Raw genomic sequence first — 20924 nt, 5'->3', positions numbered from 1 at the left:
TTTATAGGCTTGTCTCGGCTCCTGTCGCTCCCACTCGGCCATTGAATGGTTTTCTCTGCTTTTTTCCGGAGAAAAAACGACTAGAAACGTGTTTTTTTGATGATGTCGGACAGGGTCCGACAATGGACCGGATAGGAATAATTGCAATGTCGGACCAGGTCCGACAATGGACCGCAAAGGGTTGAGCAGGTTTTATTCGACTTTATGAAGCAAAATTAGATAATTTTAGGGTGATGCAAAACTTTTGGCCATAGCTGTATAAACACAGTCAGTGCCACAGTATTTTGGTATAATCAGCACTGTTTGATAAACTAAACTAAACTATACTACCATATATAATACAGTCACCGCCGCTTTATCAGGACGCCTCGGGAGATGTAATCAGGATTTTTGTTTAAATGGGACAGAACTCTGGGAAACAGTTCTTCCCCAATAAACAGCCGACTGTCACTAAATTGGAATTTAAAAAAACAATAAAAAGGTATAGTAGACCCAACAACCACAGTATTATTTCCACATTAACAATCTGTTGTAAAACGATTTCTATTTCAACAGCAATAAAAAGTATGAATTATATTATTTATTTTTGGCTTTCCTTTTTTTTTTTTATTTAGTAGTCGGCAACTGTTTTTATAATTTTTTCTCCCAATTTGGAATAGGCAATTATTTTTATGCTCAGCTCACCGCTACCAACCCTACGCTGTCTTCCGAAGCGTGTGCCGTCAGCCAACCACTTCTTTTTCACACTGATGTTAATCTAAATGAATTAAGTCAAAATTTCTATAGCCACAAAAAAAAGTTTTATACTCCTCATTATAGACTTCTAAAGAGCTTTCAGCCAATCATGCGTTTCATGAGTCATTTCTATGCATTGCAGCTATTCCTTCATACACAGACGTTTACTGTTCTACAACTCAGTAACATTCCCTAGTTTACCTAGAGTGTTTAGAGTTTTGTTAATATAGTCGTTTTGATATGTAAAATTTTATGAGGACACGCAACTTAAAAGTAGGCAACTGGTACATAGATGGTAATCACATTGCCCCTTTAAGAAGTTTCCACATTTCAAGGTGGATTTCATTGTACAGTTCCTCATTAATCTTCATTTATAAATTTAACAAACAAAATCTCAGTTTTTGAACTTCTATTTTATCTCAGCACGCATATGCATTATATCTATGCAAAACAATATATAATATTCACATTACAAATAAATGTACAGTGTATATAACAAATACATTCAAAATACAATTGAAAAACTTAATGGTTCAAAACTATTTTTGAACCATCAGAATCCACTATTTCCAAAGGCTCCACAGTTGTTAGGATGAAATCCATCTCTTCAGTTAGAATAACAATACAATATTCTGTATAAAGGAAGGTATGCTGTCGAAGAAAAACAGGTCATTGTTCAACAGTCTAGTACATGACATTATTAATCCACTTAATTGCTCTTTTCTGATGTTACACTTTGTGAATATACCAGTTTAGTCCTTAAGTTACATTCAAAGAAGAAAAAAAAAAACATTAACAAAAACAATATATTGACAGTGGGTTTTGGGATGTTATTTTACCAATACAATATTATCCAAAATATCCAGCTAATGTAATAAAAGCAGGCAATTTAATAAACATTTTATCACAGTGTTTTGTCAATCATTTGAATAGGGGAAAGGAAAGTTTTAAATGGGGTATGGATGAAGAACAATTGTCATGGAATTGTACACTAAATCAGAACTATGGAAACAAAAATGTATACAATACATACTACTCATATTTTTATTTATTTCCTTGAATCTCAATATCCTTTCCTTTCTACTGCAGTAACTAAGTCTCAAGGATATCAGTTACATACTTTTGCTTTTTTCTATGTTCTATGTAATACAATCCAATTAAGTCTGTTTGTAGCTTACCACTGTCAGCAGCAGCATTTAAGAATATTTACTCTAAAACGTATCTTACAAGAATCCTTTATAATATATTGTTTGGGTAGAACAGCATTTGGCTTTAAGCTGGTAATATCTGTGAAAGTAATTAAAACCAACTGCAACTGATGTCACTGCAAAGGTAACTATTCCTTACCACAATGACACCGCATTTAAATTTCTGATACATCAGAGGGTGCTTGATCTGGGAAATTCCTTTCAGATAACAATAAGAAGTAATTTCACATTTGAAGTACAATGCAACATTTCTGTAATCACATTACACATATACTGTACGTAATGGTCGGGTATATTCCTTCAGGGTGGCACAGCTTTTTCTAAATGTAGTTCTAACTAGAAAGAGAGACTCACTGCTCAGTGAGGAAAGTTTGGAGGGCTGTTAGGGAAGCAGAGGGGATAGAGCTGCACAGGAGGAACAGTAAAATTGGTCCAAAGCTTTTAAAGAGTATGAAAGATTAGTAAGACAGTAATCATATACACTATATTGCCATTAAATAATAACAAAAAAACACCTCATCAAAGTTGGGTTTGAACGAATGAATGTTCTCCTTTTGTCTATTTTAGGCTAGACAGACAGTTCAGTGCATTTATTTAGATATTTACTAACATAGTGGTGGTCATTTGGGAAGCATTTGGCTATTATTGATTCCATTTAACATAGGTAATGTAAGGTAGTAATAATAATAATAATAATAATAATAATAATCTTACACAATTAGATCCAATAATAATCATATTCTGCTGCACAGGACTGACAATTATCAGTATAAAAATTGAAAAGCCGAGTCTGGTATATTTAAGAGTAAAAATACACATGAATGAAGCAGTGATTGCTAAAATTGTTGCCCTCAGGATCTTAAAAATAAATAATCATAAGAAAGTATAGTTAGAAAGACATAGCAAGCAGAGAGTGTTAAATACAGCAAACTATTTAATACAAAATATAAGAACAACAAGAAACTTTTCTTTAGTTTCAGTATCAGAAGCTGGACCCTAGCCAGTCACAAAAGTTGCCTGCTGCATCTTAGTACATGCTGGTGAAGTCAAATTTGTAAAACCTCTTGCTGTGCTGCACATATGATCACTGTTGAGTAAAAAGGTTCCTGATGAACAACAGGCCTGAGGGAAGCAAGAGCGCCAACTGTACCAGTGGAGGGGGAGTCTGGTTCATTGCACTGCACACATGGAGCTTCGAGGCGGGTTCACTGTTCGTGCCACTGGCTCCTGGCTGTAGTTTACAATATCTGCCTTTACTACTCGCTGGTGTAAGAAAGAAAGAAAACATTTTATATTTTATTATCATTATCATTACATTAAGTAGACAGCACATGAATAATACTATTTGTTTGCTGATGGATTGGTTAACTATTACCCTTGCAAAATAATATACTATTTACTTCACCACTGTGTAGGCAAATATTCAAATGAACAAATAAATACTACCCCATTGCATATTTACTATTGTTACCTATTCTGTAAGCATTTCTAAAAAAGTCACCCTTAAGTTTAAAACTAGACCTGTCTTGATTTCACACACATATATATATATATATATATATATATATATATATATATATATATATAAATTATTAAATCAAATCAAATAGAATAAGTGTGTACACCATGTAGGACTGAATTAGGGCTTCTGTTTTTCATTTTTTATTAATTTCATTTTTTCAGTGCTTAATTTTAGCTATTTTCCTGTTTTATGTAAATCGTTTTTTTCCGGGGCTTTTGCTTTTTATATAATGTATGAAATTAGTGTTTTCAGTTACTTTCCAAAATGCTTGGGTGTGTTTTTTTTTTTTTTTTCCCCTCGGTCAATATGTATAGTAGTAACTCAACAGTACTTGCACACTTAAGTTGTATCTTCTTTCCTTTGCTGTCTTCAACGAAATTCTTACGTTCATGGGCACATTCTTCTGGAGTTTTTGTGTGTAGACATTTTTAAAAATGTGTCCACAATTTGCAATTATTTTTTAAATCCTCTGTATCTTAACTGTAATACAGCTTTACATCCCACAAACAAGCCTCCATTCCTGATTGTAATCTCGTTTTCAATCTCGCAAGTGGAGTCTGCAATAAAAATTTAGGAATGTCCTGCCACTCAGTAGTTGGGGTGGGTTTAAAGTATTCAGAACGAATCAATGATAGATACAAGTCAGGAAGGAGGGACATTGCCCAGTTGCACTGGGAAAGGTAGTTTTTTTCGGGGGTTTTTGTAGTACTTTTTTTTTTTTTTTTTTTTTAATTGGGAAAGTGGTTGGTGGTCAACATGAATTGTGTAATCATTTCCACTGTTTTTCCGGTGTCACTTGGCTTTACATAGATTTCATTTTATTTATTTTTTGTATCGGGGGGGGGTATCGTTTATCGGTTAAAACCGAAAATCAGAAGCCCTAGACATAATGAATAGTAAATGGAAAATGAGAAAAAAAAGTATGTAAAGATGAAATTAAGTTAATTCAAGATTAATGTTTGGATCTGTTGCAAAGATAAACCAATTTTTTACTCATGGCTACTTTGACAGTTATAAATAATGTTATTTTTTTTTTGCTTATATTGGACTTGGGCAGCTTGGTGATGGCACAATTCCAGTCACAAATCCAAATGTGTTTGTTTTATTTTTATATGTCAAACAAGAAAAAAAGGGGACATTTTTTATGTTTTAAAGCCAAAGTGGGTGTTGAAGGCTTGTGTCTTTTCAATGCCATTCTACAAACAGCAGTCTATTCAGATAGGATTAACTATTGTAAGTTTATGCTACACTTTAGAGCAAACAAAAACAATACACCTTTTATCTCCTATAGTTTTGAATGTAATTAAATAAGTTGGACTATATACATACATAAATATCCACTGCATGGGAATACAGCAAGCATATTCAAAATATAAAAAAATAATACAATGTTATATTTAAGGATTTACAGATGTCAGTAAATAAGGAATGTGGGGTAAAATTTAAGCTCGGGTCCCAGAAAAAATTCCCACCACTAAATTGTATACTATATAAAGTTCTGACTGTGCTTTACAAAAATCTACAGTTTGTATCTACTTTAGTACCTGGACTACTGTATTGAACAGACTTTACTCTGACAGTTTTCAGGGCTAGGAGCTTGGCTTTCCTCCTGAGAGTAGTTCACCAACCCTGCCCTCACAACTTGCTGCCAACATGAAAGGTGAAGAGAGAAATGAATAGTAGAAAAAGAATGTGACAAGGTTAGTTGAAAAGGCAGAGCTTGATGACAGAAAAACACAAAGAGAAAAATAGAGCTCATCAAGAACCTGTACTAAACAAAACATACAAAAAGACAACTGATTCCTGGTAAATAAAATAAAGTGAATTAACCTTTGCCATTATAAATTAAAAGGTAAGATTATTAATATGTCACCGCAAAGGTAACTGTTAATATAATACATTGGTGTTGCTTCCACAAACAATTTGAAATACTTGAATCACACAAGAAAAAAGAACAATTAAAAGGTATACAAATGGGATTCAATTCTGTTAAGTGAACTATAGTCACACAACTAAACCTAAATAAAATAAATAAATCATTTGTAGTTTTTTTCAAATTTTATTGAGTAAATTTTTCAGTTTCTTGAAGTTTACAGCAATTATGAACAATGGCAACAAACTAATTTGCACTAGTTGGTGTAACACGAGACATAAAAGTGTCCTTAAACAAAATGCCTTCATGATTCATTAGCTGATGATGTGTTCTGTTGAGTTTTTAATTGATCAACTTCAGAGTATCTTATCTGTTACACATGGGCCATGATTAAGTGGGCTCCCCTGTTGATACTATCACTGAAAAGGTCACCGACTCCTGTGTAAAACTCTCAAAACCAACCAATGTTAATAACATTTATCTGGACTCCCAGGTCCTGGCCTCTCCATCAACCCTGTACACTGGGGATCAGGAAAAGGACTTCTGGCAACTTGCAAGCAATTAACTGCTCTCACAACGTTTGTTGAAAATCTCATGAGCTAAACACGTCACACTTCATGAAGCATAATGAAGTCAGTATGCTGAAGTGCAGCGATTAAAAAGAATGGCCTCTGCATTACATAAACAATGTAGACCAATAAAAATATACTTGCTGAGATTATACACAGTTTCGTCTGTCTGGTTTACAACACTCACATTAGGTTTACATTACTTATTATGTATGTGAAAAGTTCCATGTAACACTATTATGAAAGAAAATGCTAACTGAAAACAAAATCTGAAACACCTAGTAATGGTTTAGTTACTTGTGAGCTTTTAAGTAAATAGATGTATGTGGCTATTGATAAGGCATTTTTTGGCTGTACATGGCACAGAAGAAAAATAATATATATTGATGGACAATGAAAATGCAACAGTCTAAGTTTTACACCAATAGCGCATTGGGCACATACATAATGTTATTTGCATTTTAAATAGTGAGCAGATAAGTTTGTTGATTGTTTGAGTAGTATTGTTCCTTGGGATAACAAAATACTGAGCTCAAGTCATGTGATTTCATAAAAACGCCAGGTGCTCAGTGTTTAGTATTTGCCAAAATGAGTTGATTAAGAATCTGTATAAATAGCCATTCAAAAAGATGGTTTTAATTAACGCAAGAAAAGCGAAAGATACGACCATGCCCCGCTTGAGTAATGAAGATCGCCTGGTTGCTATCAGCATCAATGAAGGCGGCCTGTCTGTGAGAGAAGTTGCGCGGAGAATGACATGTTCTGTTTCAACAATCAGCAGACTAGTCCAGAGAAACCAGGAAACCGGCTCTGTGAGGGACAGGCCACGTCCTGGAAGGCAGATGGTCACCACACCGGCCCGGGACCATCACATCTGACTGATCCATCTGCGTAATCGTTTTCAGACTGCAGTGGCTACAGCACGAGAAATTCCAGGAGGAAATAACCCGCGCATCAGCAGAATGACTGTAGCTCGCCGTCTGCATGAAAATGATTTGCATGCTCGGGGGCCGTTCAGCAGTAACATGTTGACAGCTGAGAGATGAAATCGTCGTCTTCTGTGGGCCAGAGAACATCTGATGTGGCAGCAGAGAAAGTGTTTTATTCACCGATTAATGCCGTTTTGCCCTGGAAGACAGCATGTGTGGAGACATCATGATAAGCGTTATGCTGACTGTTGCGTTGTTCAAGCCAACCAGTGGGGTGGTGGAAGTGTGATGATGTGGGAAAGAATCTCCTTTAACACAAGAACGCCTTTGGTGCAGATTGAGGGCTACTTCTCAGCGATACATGGACGAAGTCCTTGAGGAAACAGTTTTTCCGTTCCTGCAAGCCAATCCGGTGTCGATTTTCCAGCAGGACAATGCAAGAGCACACAGTACTAGGATTACAATTGCACTTAAAAAAAATAAATAAAAAAAAAAAATGTCGAGGTCTTGCCGTGATCAGCTTTTTCTCCTGACCTGAGTCCAATAGAACATCTGTGGGACCAAATCACCAGTGCCACCCACAGGAGACAACCGCGACCAGCCAACCTTCGCCAGCTGGCTGCAGCTGCACAGGAAGAGTGGCAGAACATCCCACAGCAGTCTATTCAGAGGCTGATCAGGTCTATGCATCAACGTTGTCAGGATTGTGTTAATGCTCAGGGAGGTCATACCCGATACTAACTTTGTAATGTTTTCATTTTGACAGTGTGTCTCGTTTCATACTGAAAACTTATGATTCTTTTATCTGTATTTTTGTTCACATTTTCTGTGATTTTGTTTGATATCTATGTTTAAAATATTTGATTAAATCAGTTAGACCTGAGTGTTGTGTTTCTTTTGTGCATCACTGTATATAGATTGGAGAACCATTTTACACATACTTTCACAATATAAACAATTTATAAGAAATTAACAAGTATCTAGAACTGCTGAATTATGTATTGAATGTACTAGTAGAACTAAAGCCACTGAAACCACATACACTGTACATCATTTTCAGTGAAAGATGTGTTGTTTTTATACGCTGGGTTGATACTGGCTTCATCTTAAATGAATGAAGAAAAATATATATACTTTGAACAAGCGGTTACACTTATTTTATACATTTGTTCTATCACATGTGAATAAAGTAAAAGGTCTTATTATAAAGAGAGGCCTGTTTATGTATTTGTTTACTGTAGAAACAGAACCTAATACCATATAATGAATACACTCGGCTAATTCTGACAGAAAAATGGGGGTGTAGTTGTTTAGAATAGCATTTGTTGACAATTTCATGATTATATACCAAAATCACGTAATTTGTCATTGTAACATTCAACACTCCTTCTGGGTCTTGTCCCAGGGTCATGTTGGGTGGCTTGTTCTCTGACTTGCCTCCTACAGTTTCCACAGCCAACATGTCTCCACCAAGCCATATCACAGAATAACGAATGGCTTTTTAGAAACTTTCTAAATCTTATCACCTCGAACTACAGCTTTCTGGTTAATATATCTGGATGGTGGTAAAGGTATGTCAGAGAAAGACCCCTGACAAATTACCAAAAGATAAATAACAGTTCACAGACCACATTTTTTAACACCATTTACTATTTTCTAATACGTGTTTCTGTGTTTTGGAGGAGGTAAAAGAAAATAATGACAATAGAGTTAGTACTGCAGTGTTAGTGCATATAGCATTAGGGTCTTTCTTCTCATAAAAACCTTTCTAGAATGGGTTTATATTCCCTGAAGTGCTCTCACCTGTGATTGTTCCATTTCTGCTTTGTTTAGTTTGATGCCAAGAATGTCAGCAGCCATTCGCTGAAAGCACAGGAAGACCTGCAAATGAAATGGGAATCAAGTGATTAAAAAGACAGCCAGCAAAAGTGCTCAAACAAACCAAGAATTCCCCTTCAACACAATAGTAAACACAGATGTATCCAAGCTAAACCAGAGCTTAAAAAAAGCTTCCTTAACATCCAAGGTAGGTTCAGGGCTGGTTCATACTTCTGTCACAGATTAATGCGATACGTCAGGCACATACAGCTATAAAAGCTGTGCACTTCACTATTGGCTGTATGAAGGACACATTGTGTCACAGCCCTTTTGACTGCCTAGCTGTCGTTCATACTTTAAATAAAGACAGCATTTGCGTAATTGGAAAGATTGACATTTTAGGAGATGTGCCGAGTGTGTACCCCTTATACAAGAGGTCGTTGGTACATCTGTCCTCTCAACCAACAGAGAATCCAAAAGGAAGAATTTTATACATTAATCAGAGAGATGTGGGTATATAACAGGGAGAGAGATTTTTAGAATGACAGGTGAAAGTTTTGACAATCTGTTAAACAGATTGGGACCATTGCTTCAATGCAAAAATATACACACGATGCCAGTGACACCTGCAGAAAGACTTGCATAGAGTTAAACTGCACAGAGCAACTGGAAATTCCCAGCAATGTGCTTCTGACTCCACTCTTTACTTCAGGTTTTTCTTGCTCTTCACAAAGTCTATCACGCACTTTTCTCCATCAGGCTTTACATTCTCTCCAGTCCTTTTCCATTTTTATCTGAATAATACACACCAACGCTGTTTCTATTATTTGGGCAGCTCTATATTCTTCAAGCGAGGGGTTATATAAATGTGGATGTTTACAAACGTCTTCTATTAAAAGTTCCTTGAAGTCTTGCTCCGTGACAGTTACCAGCATACGACCATGCAGCAAAAGTTGACATTTTTCAACATCATCTGACCCCATAAGATTTCAGGTTACAGACACATGAGAAAAGGCTATATTACTTTCCAAAAAAGATGCACGTTGCAAGAGTGTGGCTGACTTAATTCCAACCTATCACACAGGGTCGGAGAACAGAAATTAGATTGGTATGAAGCAGTCTTAAGATGCAAGAAAGGACAAAAAAAAATAAAAAATGGGCCTACTCCTGGGCTCATAAGACAAGAGTTATACTTCAATTGGTAAACCCAATGTATTAATATGGATTCATATAGCTGATATGGAATGATATTTAAATGCAAGTTTTCCTCATATGACACATAACATGATTCAGCTCTTGATGTAGGCCTTGTCTTTTCACTGCAATTTTAATTTCTATAACTCTTTATACATTAAAGCATTATTCTTAAATAGCAATTAGGCAGTGAAAAAAGCATGCTTGGATTGTTTTTAAAGAACTTTTAGAAGTTGTATGGTGGGAGTAGGAGTGGATACAGTAATTGGCAGTCATATATACTCGGAGGGTAGGTGTTTCACTGCAGGGTATGTCACTGGTATTGTGTTTCTTTATGTTTAATAAATACATTCAAACAAAATAGGACACTTTATTTAAAGCTTTTATTATGTCTAAATAATAGATATAGAAAAGAAAGTTTTTTTTTTTTGTTTTTTTTTTTACTCACAGAATCTCCTGTCTTGGCTGAGACAAAATGACTGCTGAGGCCATTTTCTTGGCAAAACCGTTGGTGCTTGTCAGCTTTTACAGTTCGCATGTGCTCCAAATCAACTAGAAAAACATGCACAATGAAGTAGATTTTAGCAGTTTATATATTAGGGTTAACATTATCATTCAGCCTCAGTCTCTCTTTATTTGCAGCCAAATCAACATCTTTGCTTCCCTACTGCTTAAACAGTAAGTCAGATTGGTCAATTATTAAATGTTGTATGATTCAGGTAAGTAACATGCATTCTCTACCTGCATATCTTGAGCTCAAGAAAAAAAAGTGTTAGGACAGGTGGACTGGTTTCTGGTTTATTTGAATATATGTATACTACAGATTAGAAAGAATATTTTTAAAACAAGATTAACACAAGAATATATATTTGTGTAAAGCAGACTCAATTTCTAAACTTCCATTTATATACTGGCACCTGTTCATTTGAGTGTTTTATTTTTTCCTCTGTGTAAATAAATAGACAAAAACAACAGTATTACATTTGTTTTATTTTGGATGTACAAAGACATCTCATGTTATTTTATTGGTTGAACAGAAGGTATGCTACACTTTTCAAATGTACTTCCATTACTATTTATAAAACACTAACATCTACAAGGGAATACCCTATTAATTCCAATAATTAAGTACAGAGGAACTCTATTGGCTACTATAAGTAAACTTCACAAATCCTTTAGTTCCTGGACACTTGGTCCAGGTAATAAATCACTTGTCAGAGAAGCTTATGAAACATTAACACCATTTTAAGATACACAGTGCACTATGGAACAATTGACTACAGTAACATACACAATGACATGGCCAATAGAAATAAAACATCTGAATATTTTTCAAAATGCTTGAATGTTGCAGTGGAATTATACACTGACCTGATGTTTAGCATTTAGTCTCCAGGGTATTGGTTAACATCCACCCATATTGTAAGTGAGTGAAAAGCATTGTGATTGTGTATACCACGTTACAGTAAATTAGTTCTGACAGTCCCTATATACTGTACAGTAACATTAACTAATACACAAGCATAATTTGTCCCCAGAACAATCACTGTTGCTGTATATTTTTTTGCCAGATGAGAATTTAATCTGTATAATTATCCATCTGTTATAAACTCCTCAAATACTATTAAAAGATATCCATAACTGTGGTTCAATCTATGTTTTTTTGGAGGGGTGGGGGTGTATCAGCTTGAAGGATTTTACTGAAAAGTACTTTTTTTATTGTAAAGATTAAACAACAACCTTAAAGATACCATGATCTATCTTGTTCCACCACTTCTAGTAATTAATTATATGACCAAACAATCATTGCCCTCCCTGTTATCTTTAACATTGTAGTTGATGCTGGACAGTGATACTGTCAATACAGTGACAGGACAGAGAACTCCAGTTTACAGAAAGCACGAACTGCTTCAGATTCTTTCTTTGTTTATGGAACCAGCTCAATTTTAGGGAGGATGGATTTTGGTCAGACAGGTTTTACATAGGACTGACCAGGGCATTCCAACTAAACTAATTAAGCCCATGCTCGACAAAATGTATTACTGAACAAATACTTACGTGTTTACTTTTTTGCCAAATATTCACAAAGACATTGAAAAAGACTTTTAGCTGAAAGGTTTTGTCATGTCTAAGCTCAAACAGACACCAGTTACAACATGGTTTATTCAGTTGAAAAAAAAACCAAACAAACAAACAAACAAACAAACAAAAAAAACAGTAGTCTCAGTTTTAACATGAGAAAAGTAATTCTGCTGATCAGGAGTCCAGCATACTGCACTATAATAGCTTGTTCCAATTGTATTAATGTAAAAATAAAACTTTTGATAATTTGATTGTGCTGTGCTTTTATTTATGGAGTGAATTAGTTCCTTTGAAAATATACTATAAATCACAATGTTCTGTTCCCAAACTCTGTCAATTTCAGATCGAAGGTTCACACATCCTTACTACATTTCCTATTCTCTCCATTACCGTAAGTGCACTATCAACCTGCAGATTAGATGAAACAAATTGTTCTGCTTGTTCACTCATGCATCAGAGGAATTTGGTACAAAAGTAGTATATTTTTATGTATTGAAACTGACAATTTACAAAATAAAAACACTAACTTCATTACAGAAAAGACAGTTTTGCTGCTTCTAGTACATTTTGAAAATTAATTTTCCATGCATAAGATATTAAACATCTTGATACACACCATTTTAAGAACATAAGAAAGTTTACAAACGAGAGGAGGCCATTCAGCCCATCTTGCTCGTTTGGTTGTTAGTAGCTTATTGATCCCAGAATCTCATCAAGCAGCTTCTTGAAGGATCCCAGGGTGTCGGCTTCAACAACATTACTGGGGAGTTGGTTTCCAGACCCTCGCAATTCTCTGTGTAAAAAAGTGCCTCCTATTTTCTGTTCTGAATGCCCCTTTATCTAATCTCCATTTGTGACCCCTGGTCCTTGCTTCTTTTTTCAAGTCGAAAAAGTCCCCTGGGCTGACACTGTCAATACCTTTTAGAATTGTGAATGCTTGGATCAGATCGCCGCGTAGTCTTCTTTGTTCAAGACTGAATAGATTCAATTCTTTTAGCCTGTCTGCATACGACATGCCTTTTAAACCCGGGATAATTCTGGTCGCTCTTCTTTGCACTCTTTCTACAGCAGCAATATCCATTTTGTAACAAGGTGACCAGAACTGAACAATATTCTAGGTGAGGTCTTACTAATGCATTGTAAAGTTTTAACATTTAAATTCAACACTTTTCACAATATATCCGAGCATCTTGTTGGCCTTTTTTATAGCTTCCCCATATTGTCTAGATGAAGACATTTCTGAGTCAACATGAACTCCTAGGTCTTTTTCATAGATTCCTTCTTCAATTTCAGTATCTCCTATATGATATTTATAATGCACATTTTTATTGCCTGCGTGCAGTACCTTACACTTTTCTCTATTAAATGTCATTTGCCATGTGTCTGCCCAGTTCTGAATGTTGTCTAGATCATTTTGAATGACCTTTGCTGCTGCAACAGTGTTTGCCACTCCTCCTATTTTTGTGTCGTCTGCAAATTTAACAAGTTTGCTTACTATACCAGAATCTAAATCATTAATGTAGATTAGGAATAGCAGAGAACCTAATACTGATCCCTGTGGTACACCACTAGTTACCTCGCTCCATTTTCAGGTTTCTCCTCTTATCAGTACTGTTTTCTACATGTTAACCATTCCCTAATCCATGTGCATACATTTCCTTGAATCCCTACTGCTTTCAGTTTGAGAATTAATCTTTTATGCGGGACTTTGTCAAAAGCTTTCTGGAAATCTAAATAAACCATGTCATATGCTTTGCAATTATCCATTGTTGATGTTGCATCCTCAAAAAAATGAAGCAGGTTAGTCAGACACGATCTCCCTTTCCTAAAACCATGCTGAATGTCTCCCAGGATACTGTTATTATAAAGGTAATTTTCCATTTTGAATCTTATTATAGTTTCCATAAGTTTATTTATAATAGAAGTCAGGCTTTTTGCCACACAGTTCAGTACACCATAGTACAAGACAGCACTATATATAAAATCAACAACATTACTGGGGAGATGTTTCCAGACCCTCACAATTCTCTGTGTAAAAAGTGCCTCCTATTTTCTGATCTGAATGCCCCTTTATCTAATCTCCATTTGTGACCCCTGGTCCTTGTTTCTTTTTTCAGGTCAAAAAAGTCCCCTGGGTCGACATTGTCTATACCTTTTAGGATTTTGAATGTTTGAATCAGATCGCCACGTAGTCTTCTTTGTTCAAGACTGAATAGATTCAGTTCTTTTAGCCTGTCTGCATACGACATGCCTTTTAAACCCGGGATAATTCTGGTTGCTCTTCTTTGCACTCTTTCTAGAGCAGCAATATCCTTTTTGTAACGAGGTGACCAGAAATGAACACAATATTCTAGGTGAGGTCTTACTAATGCATTGTAAAGTTTTAACATTACTTCCCTTGATTTAAATTCAACACTTCTCACAATATGTTATTGCGTCGGCTCACGAACGGCCATCAAGCATTTTGTCTCACTCAAGCTGGGTAAAAGCGTGTCTGACCCAGGTATGTGGTTTCACACTACGTGGGATTGTGACCGGTTAGCCAGGACCTAGGTAGGAGTGCCAGTGTGAAAGGGGCTATAGTATATACCTATTGTATGTTGCTTGTTCCAAGAACTCCCTTTAAATTAATATCTCCACTGTGTCACATGATTATCCAACCAGCTTTAACCCTCACCACCCCCCACAGGGTCCCAACCCGACTATATACTATGTCGCCTTACGCTTCAGCCCCCCTCCCCAAATGTAAAAGTCAAACTACGCCCATGGCAATGAGCAAAAATCTGTGACTCATATGAAGATGTTGATATTTAAGAATGTCTTGTTTGTTTATAAAAGCATTGTTCTTTTATAACCAAGAAATCAAAGCACAATGCGGCAGCAGAAAAAGGACAGAAGAATAAGGACACTGGCTAATTTGTGGCTGTTTTCTACTAGCAGGCGAGTACTGTACAATTTATGGACGGAGCTGTAATGTTGTTTTTTAAAATGTGTATTTCATGGGCATTGAACTGGGATTTTAACACTACATTATCCAGCACACTATGCCTCACGCTACCGCCAGATGGTTATTGCCACACGTGACCTACAGTGTGGCTACTTTTTTTGCTCACCCGGTAAGTGGCTGAAGAAAAAGGACAGAGGAATAGACACTGTTTTGTAAGCAATCTCTACTTCAATTAGATTAACTTTATAATTCATGTGGCAGAGTTGATCTAGAGTGTCCCTTTTTGACAGATCATTGTCACATGTACATGAAATTAGCTGCCTCTCACTTATGAACCGGAGGCTTTTTCATTGATACTGTTTTGTGTTTAAGGGTTTCTAAGGCTTGGTAAAAAGGACTAGCATTAGCTATAGTTTTCTGCTCTCAGTTTTCTGTTAATTTAGCTGTTCCAAGGGTTCAAACACATATGGGAGAATTATCTTTTGCAAATCAACTCCAGAAGACATGGAACTGTTTCCATCATACTATAAAGTATGATAATATATCTTTCTCTGGTTTTAAAGATTGTATTTGGGAATTGATTAGAACCTCCTGCAATGTTTCTCCTTCAGTCCACATTAACAAATTGATATATCTTATTTATTCTGTTCTTTGATCTCTGTATGCTGCTGATTAAGCTTGAACCACACGTTTTTATTGTGTTGGTCATAATTTGCAATTATCCAGCGGTGTGTAATTTTTGAGAAACTTCTTTTCCAAGGGTCAAAATGCTAGAAAACTCTACTTGACCCCTCCCCATCGCACAAAAAAGAAGAATATAACGTGTAGGATTTTTTATTTTATTTAACAGTGAACACAATCAATCGGTGATTAACAGGAGCGGATCTAGCCTTGTAGCTTGACTGGTTCACTAAATTCTTCAAGATACACAGAAGGTTCCCTCTGACCCTACCTCACATCAACAAATATATAACATACTTCAAGGAAATGTTCCTTTCAGTGCAGTTTGGAACACATGTGCTAATACATTTAAGTAACATACTAAAAGTAAAACTATAATAACCAATACTTGGAGTTATTCAAATATAAAAATAGCTTCTGCCTGTTTTTTTTTCCGCTCTTTCTCTATAAGCAGAATCCAACTCCTGATGTACAGGTGTTTTAATTTGTTGCATCACAGACACAAAACCATTGCCAACTATTACTGCTGCTTTGTGAAATTCTGATTTTTCTTGACGTTTTTTCAGTTGTGTAACTGCTGAACCCCAGATTTTAAAGGACTTGTGTGTAACCTGCCAAGTTTCTCTGCATTATTTTTTACAATTTTTCTACCAAAAAGCACACAATATTTCAGTAGGCTCCATCAAATTCTGCAAAGACAAAATATGTTTTTTATTTTGTTTATTTCTATTATATACTTTTTTTTAAAACAGTGTATAACATATTACAGCTATTTTTCCTAATCTAACATCTTGTCCCATGATGATTAAGTGGAACACTGCTGCAGCAGGGTGATCCTGGTTTCCCCAAAAAAATATTTTGGGAGGGCAACATTCTTTCTTGCCTACTCTCACTGAAAAATAAATCCATACATAAATTAATAGATAAAACATTGCCATGAGATTTACAGTTTGGATTTTGTTTTAAAATAATAAAATATTGTACAATCTCATGTATAAGCATTTAATTTCTATCATTATACACATATTTGTCAATCTTCACGTTGTAATAAATTTACAAATCGATGGATTGTGTATCCAATAAATAACTAATGCCATCTCTGTTCAAATCTAGTAAGAAAAAAAAAGTTTTTGCCAGGGAAAGTTTGACTTCAAATGCTTCTTAACAGTAAACGTCACTTTTTTTTTAAACATCCCAACAAATACACGCTTGACCACAAAGTAGACTCAGAAATAGATGTATAAATTACACAACACCATTTTTTCTAATCCGCTAATTCCTACTATTGTGGGTGTTTTTTTTTTTTGTTGTTTTTTTTTTTTTGTAACTTTACTAGATTGCTGTATTTAAATGTCAGGTTCATATATTAAGAACGTAGTATCACTTATTTGCTAATTTAAATAATACCTTAAGTTGAAAAGATTAGTCTGTGCATTGCCAGAGGCTCTCAGGCAGCCATTACAGGGTTTCTTTGTAACCAACAGATAAGCTTGTTCCACAGCTAGCCAATCAGAAGTGACAGGGGTGGGACGTTTTTCTAGCAACAGAACGAACAGAGGAAAAATAAATAAATAAAAACTATTTGTCCAACGGGCAAAGTATAACGGCAAAACTTGTTGCGACGGGCGTCGGGTGATATGAATTGCACACCCCATTTATTATATTATTAGTTTCCAGGACCCCCTTGAAATGACTCCTCAAATGGGTAAATCTCCTGGTTAAATAAATAAATAGATAAATATATAAAATGTACTTAATGTATTACTAGTTTGACATCCAAAGCATCCATGTAAAGTGGTTAAATGCAACAAAACCTGCCTGGGGTAAAATGATATCCTGTCATAAAATGATTGCAAGTGTTAATTAAAAAGCAGATATTAACAGTCAGGTTGCTGTAATTGATTCCAGAAAAATAATTGTGCTGTAACCAAACATACACTACATACAGTATGTTACAGTTTTGAACTCCATTCAGCTGAAACAGAAGACCATACCCTTCTTACAGTTTGTGTTTCTTTAATGCAGCAATTCTGGGTTATCGGAAAAACAATCTCAAGTGCAGATCTGGTTTCCCTCATTTCTGACAAACTGTATGTCACATTAACTACCTCCAGGAAGTTATTCTAAACACAAAATAAACTGTTTATGCCTCTACACAGATAGATAGCATGACAGAGTATTACTGTACTTACACACAAATGACATGCATTAATTTGATACAGAGCATGTGTTTATTTTACAGAGTGTCATGTACTGTATTTTGTAGCTCTTGTTGCTTTCAGATGGTGAGAATTTGTTACTGGCTATTTTGCCTCGGCATATTATATTTATACAAAAGGAAAAAATCTAAAAAGCACACAAGCATTCACAGACAGAATGACTTAACAAAAGAACTACTACAATTGGTTTTCAACATTTTCAGATCCTGGGGAACTTGCCTAAATAACAAAAAAAATACAATCATAACATTTCAGTTTAACAATACACTGTGCTGTCTTTGAAAAGACAAACAGGATGCACTGTAACTGACACTGAGTGCACTGTGACTGACATAAGTACGCAGGTGTTGACACAGCTGAAAAACTGTACACTAGGTGTAAAGTCTGAAAGGCATCTTCATAAAGTACCTGTGTCAAATTGACAGTCTTTATTTTACATAGACATTGTTTAAAGGAGGAGGAGGCTGAAACTTGGCCGCAGGTGGATCTTCCAGCAAGACAATGACCGCAAGCACACATCAAAATCCACAAAGAAATGGTTCAACATTTTGCAATGGCCATCTGTGTCTCCGGACTTGAACCCCATTGAAAACCTGTGGTTTCAATTGAAGAGGGCAGTCCATAAGCGCAGACCGAAGGATATCAAGGATCTGGAAAGATTCTGTATGGAGGAATGGTCTAAGATCCCTCCCAATGTGTTCTCCAATCTCATTAAACATTACAGAAAAAACATTATCCTTGCAAGGGGAGGGTGCACAAAGTACTGAAAACAAGGGTGCCAATAATTGTGACACTTCATTTTTTTTTTTGGAAATAAATTTATAATTTGAGAAATGTGTAATTTTGGTTGATTCCACTGAATCAGTACTGCTATTATTTATTATATACAGTCTTTTTTGCGTATCTTTATCAAGGGTGCCAATAATTTTGGAGGTGATTATATATATATATATATATATATATATATATATATATATATATATATATATATAATGGTTTGGATAAATTAAGTGCTGTGATTGGTTGAACAAGATCACGACCGTGCGGTAAGACATGACATCACAGACCAACTTACTTACCTGATCCATTAATATTGCTACGCCTTAATAGTAACAAGTATCTAAACAGTTTTTCTGTAGGTAAAAATGTCAACATACAACTGAAACAGCATTTAAATCACACAACAATCTTTTTTTTTCATCTCTGTCACTAAGAATTACAGAAAAACTGGCAAATATACTGTGGTATTTATTTAGAGAACAAAACAAAGAAAACTGAGGCAAGGAGTAGCAGTAACACTATTCAAAAGCCATCTGAGAAATCACCACGCTAGTCTCACTCAGCATGTAATATACTGTATATGCAGCAGTGGCATCTACTTATTAAAAAAAACATCGCCTTATAAAACTGACTAGCGAGTATGCAATGTTTAAACTCGACACAACAGATACATATCACCACTAGCCTCCGATTTCAGAAACATATTTAAAACAAAATTAAAATCTCTCCTGCTCTCTGCTGACACAACCGGTGGGCTTTTAAACAAGGTCAGGTTCAGCAATGAATTACTGTGCTCGCCGCGGACGGGAAGGACTGCGGCACTGCGCAAACTGACACGGAAGTCGTTTAGTCCACATATCACCTAATGCTGGTTTACAATCTAGGGAAAATATTTGTTACAATCAAACAGTCTTCAGGAACTATTTTCTCAGTGGAAGGATACATAATATATTTCTTATTTTTTTTCCTTTAAAAAGCTAGTTTGTGTAATTATATAAAAAAAAAAAAGTAGCCATTTTATATGCAAAATAACCCACTCCAGGGTGTGTGGCCTCGTGCCTCACAACCCACCCAGGGCGTGCGGTAAGAATTGTATTATCGCACACCCTGTCGTGAGTTATTCTTACTTAATAATATATATATTAAGTCACATATGAACAGCTAGTTGAATCTACGCCAGTGAGAGGCATGCGTAAAATAACAGGCACAAACTGAAGCCGTAAATCAGGAAAAAATGATAATACATCAAGGATATGCATGAAACTTTTATATTATACTGAGATTCATAAATTTGCATATGAAAGTAGTTTGAAAAGAACAGCTGTAACTAAACTACCGCAGCAGGATTGAAACTAAGTTACAGGAGTGAAAATGACTTTAATACATCACGAGTAGGTCATCAAAGTCACAGAAACCTACGAAAAGTCAAGATAAGAAAAAACAATGATACATCGAGCCCCATGGTCTATAACCATTTTCCTGAACAAGAAAAATTGTATTTTTGTTTTTGATTTACACCTACAGTACAGTAGTTGAATAGTATAGAAACTATGAATGATGATAAAGCACTATTTATAATACTGTACTTAACTTATATACATACCATAAAAAACAGATTTCTCCATTTGTATTCTGCATAGCAAGCTAACTTATTAATTACCTGTTCAGTGGGGAGTAAGATAAGGGATCTGTGACAGAACAGTTATGATTGTAAAATGTACAAAACACAAATTTACCCATCTTTAAGCAATAGCTGATTAACTGCACCTCTTTCATTTGTTTGCTTTACACATTCCATTTTTTCAATGTTACTGAATGTTTGTATAATGGCCTACTTGTCATAAATGAGTAAAATGCATCATGACAGGGTCTCAATGAGAACAGAGCAGGAATAGCTGTGTGCATTGGGAAATGATTGAATTTGCTGTATTTGATGTGCTTGATCGGCTAAAATATTGTGTAATTGTGACTAATGGCTTCAGAACTTGTTTCTTCTAAAATGGATTTCCCTAATGCCCTTGCCTTCTATCACTAATGGCTGGACTGTAAATATCCATCTTAACAAATTGTACTAAAACATTTTAAACTGGCAGGCCAGCCCCAGGTTACCAGGAGCCTTCTATTCCATTATGGTGACTAATGATAACTCTTTATCATAGTATGTCTGTGTGTTAGTTACTGATAGTTCCATTGCTATAGGTGTCCTGTATTACTACATTCCATAATGTGTAAAAAACTGAGGAAATGTAAAGGATCGCCACTCAAGCATATTTGTATTTTTAAAATAAACAAGGAAAGAGGTTAGTCATTAGAAGTGATCATTCATAAATGTAAGATTTACCAAATACAGACATATCACAGAAAGGT

General features: G+C 35.4%; 1 protein-coding gene across 2 annotated transcripts in view; it reads right to left on the bottom strand.

Moving 5' to 3' along the window:
- Window positions 1–1129: 1129 nt before the first annotated feature.
- rab28 (RAB28, member RAS oncogene family) overlaps window positions 1130–20924 on the bottom strand; it is a 49965-nt gene continuing 30170 nt past the window's right edge. Inside the window, exons 5-8 of one of the 2 annotated variants that reach the window (XM_059035573.1) lie at window positions 10297–10400; window positions 8640–8717; window positions 5010–5110; window positions 1130–3206 (exon numbers count right to left, since the gene is read on the bottom strand). In XM_059035573.1, the coding sequence (XP_058891556.1) occupies window positions 5015–5110; window positions 8640–8717; window positions 10297–10400 (278 nt within the window). In that variant the 3' untranslated portion in view covers window positions 1130–3206; window positions 5010–5014. The remainder of the gene's footprint in view (window positions 3207–5009; window positions 5111–8639; window positions 8718–10296; window positions 10401–20924) is intronic. The other variant, XM_034034085.3, reaches the window with a different exon arrangement.

Source organism: Acipenser ruthenus, chromosome 1 (genome assembly GCF_902713425.1).
Source record: "Acipenser ruthenus chromosome 1, fAciRut3.2 maternal haplotype, whole genome shotgun sequence".
Lineage (NCBI taxonomy): Eukaryota > Metazoa > Chordata > Actinopteri > Acipenseriformes > Acipenseridae > Acipenser > Acipenser ruthenus.
This window is presented reverse-complemented; position numbering and strand designations above follow the sequence as displayed.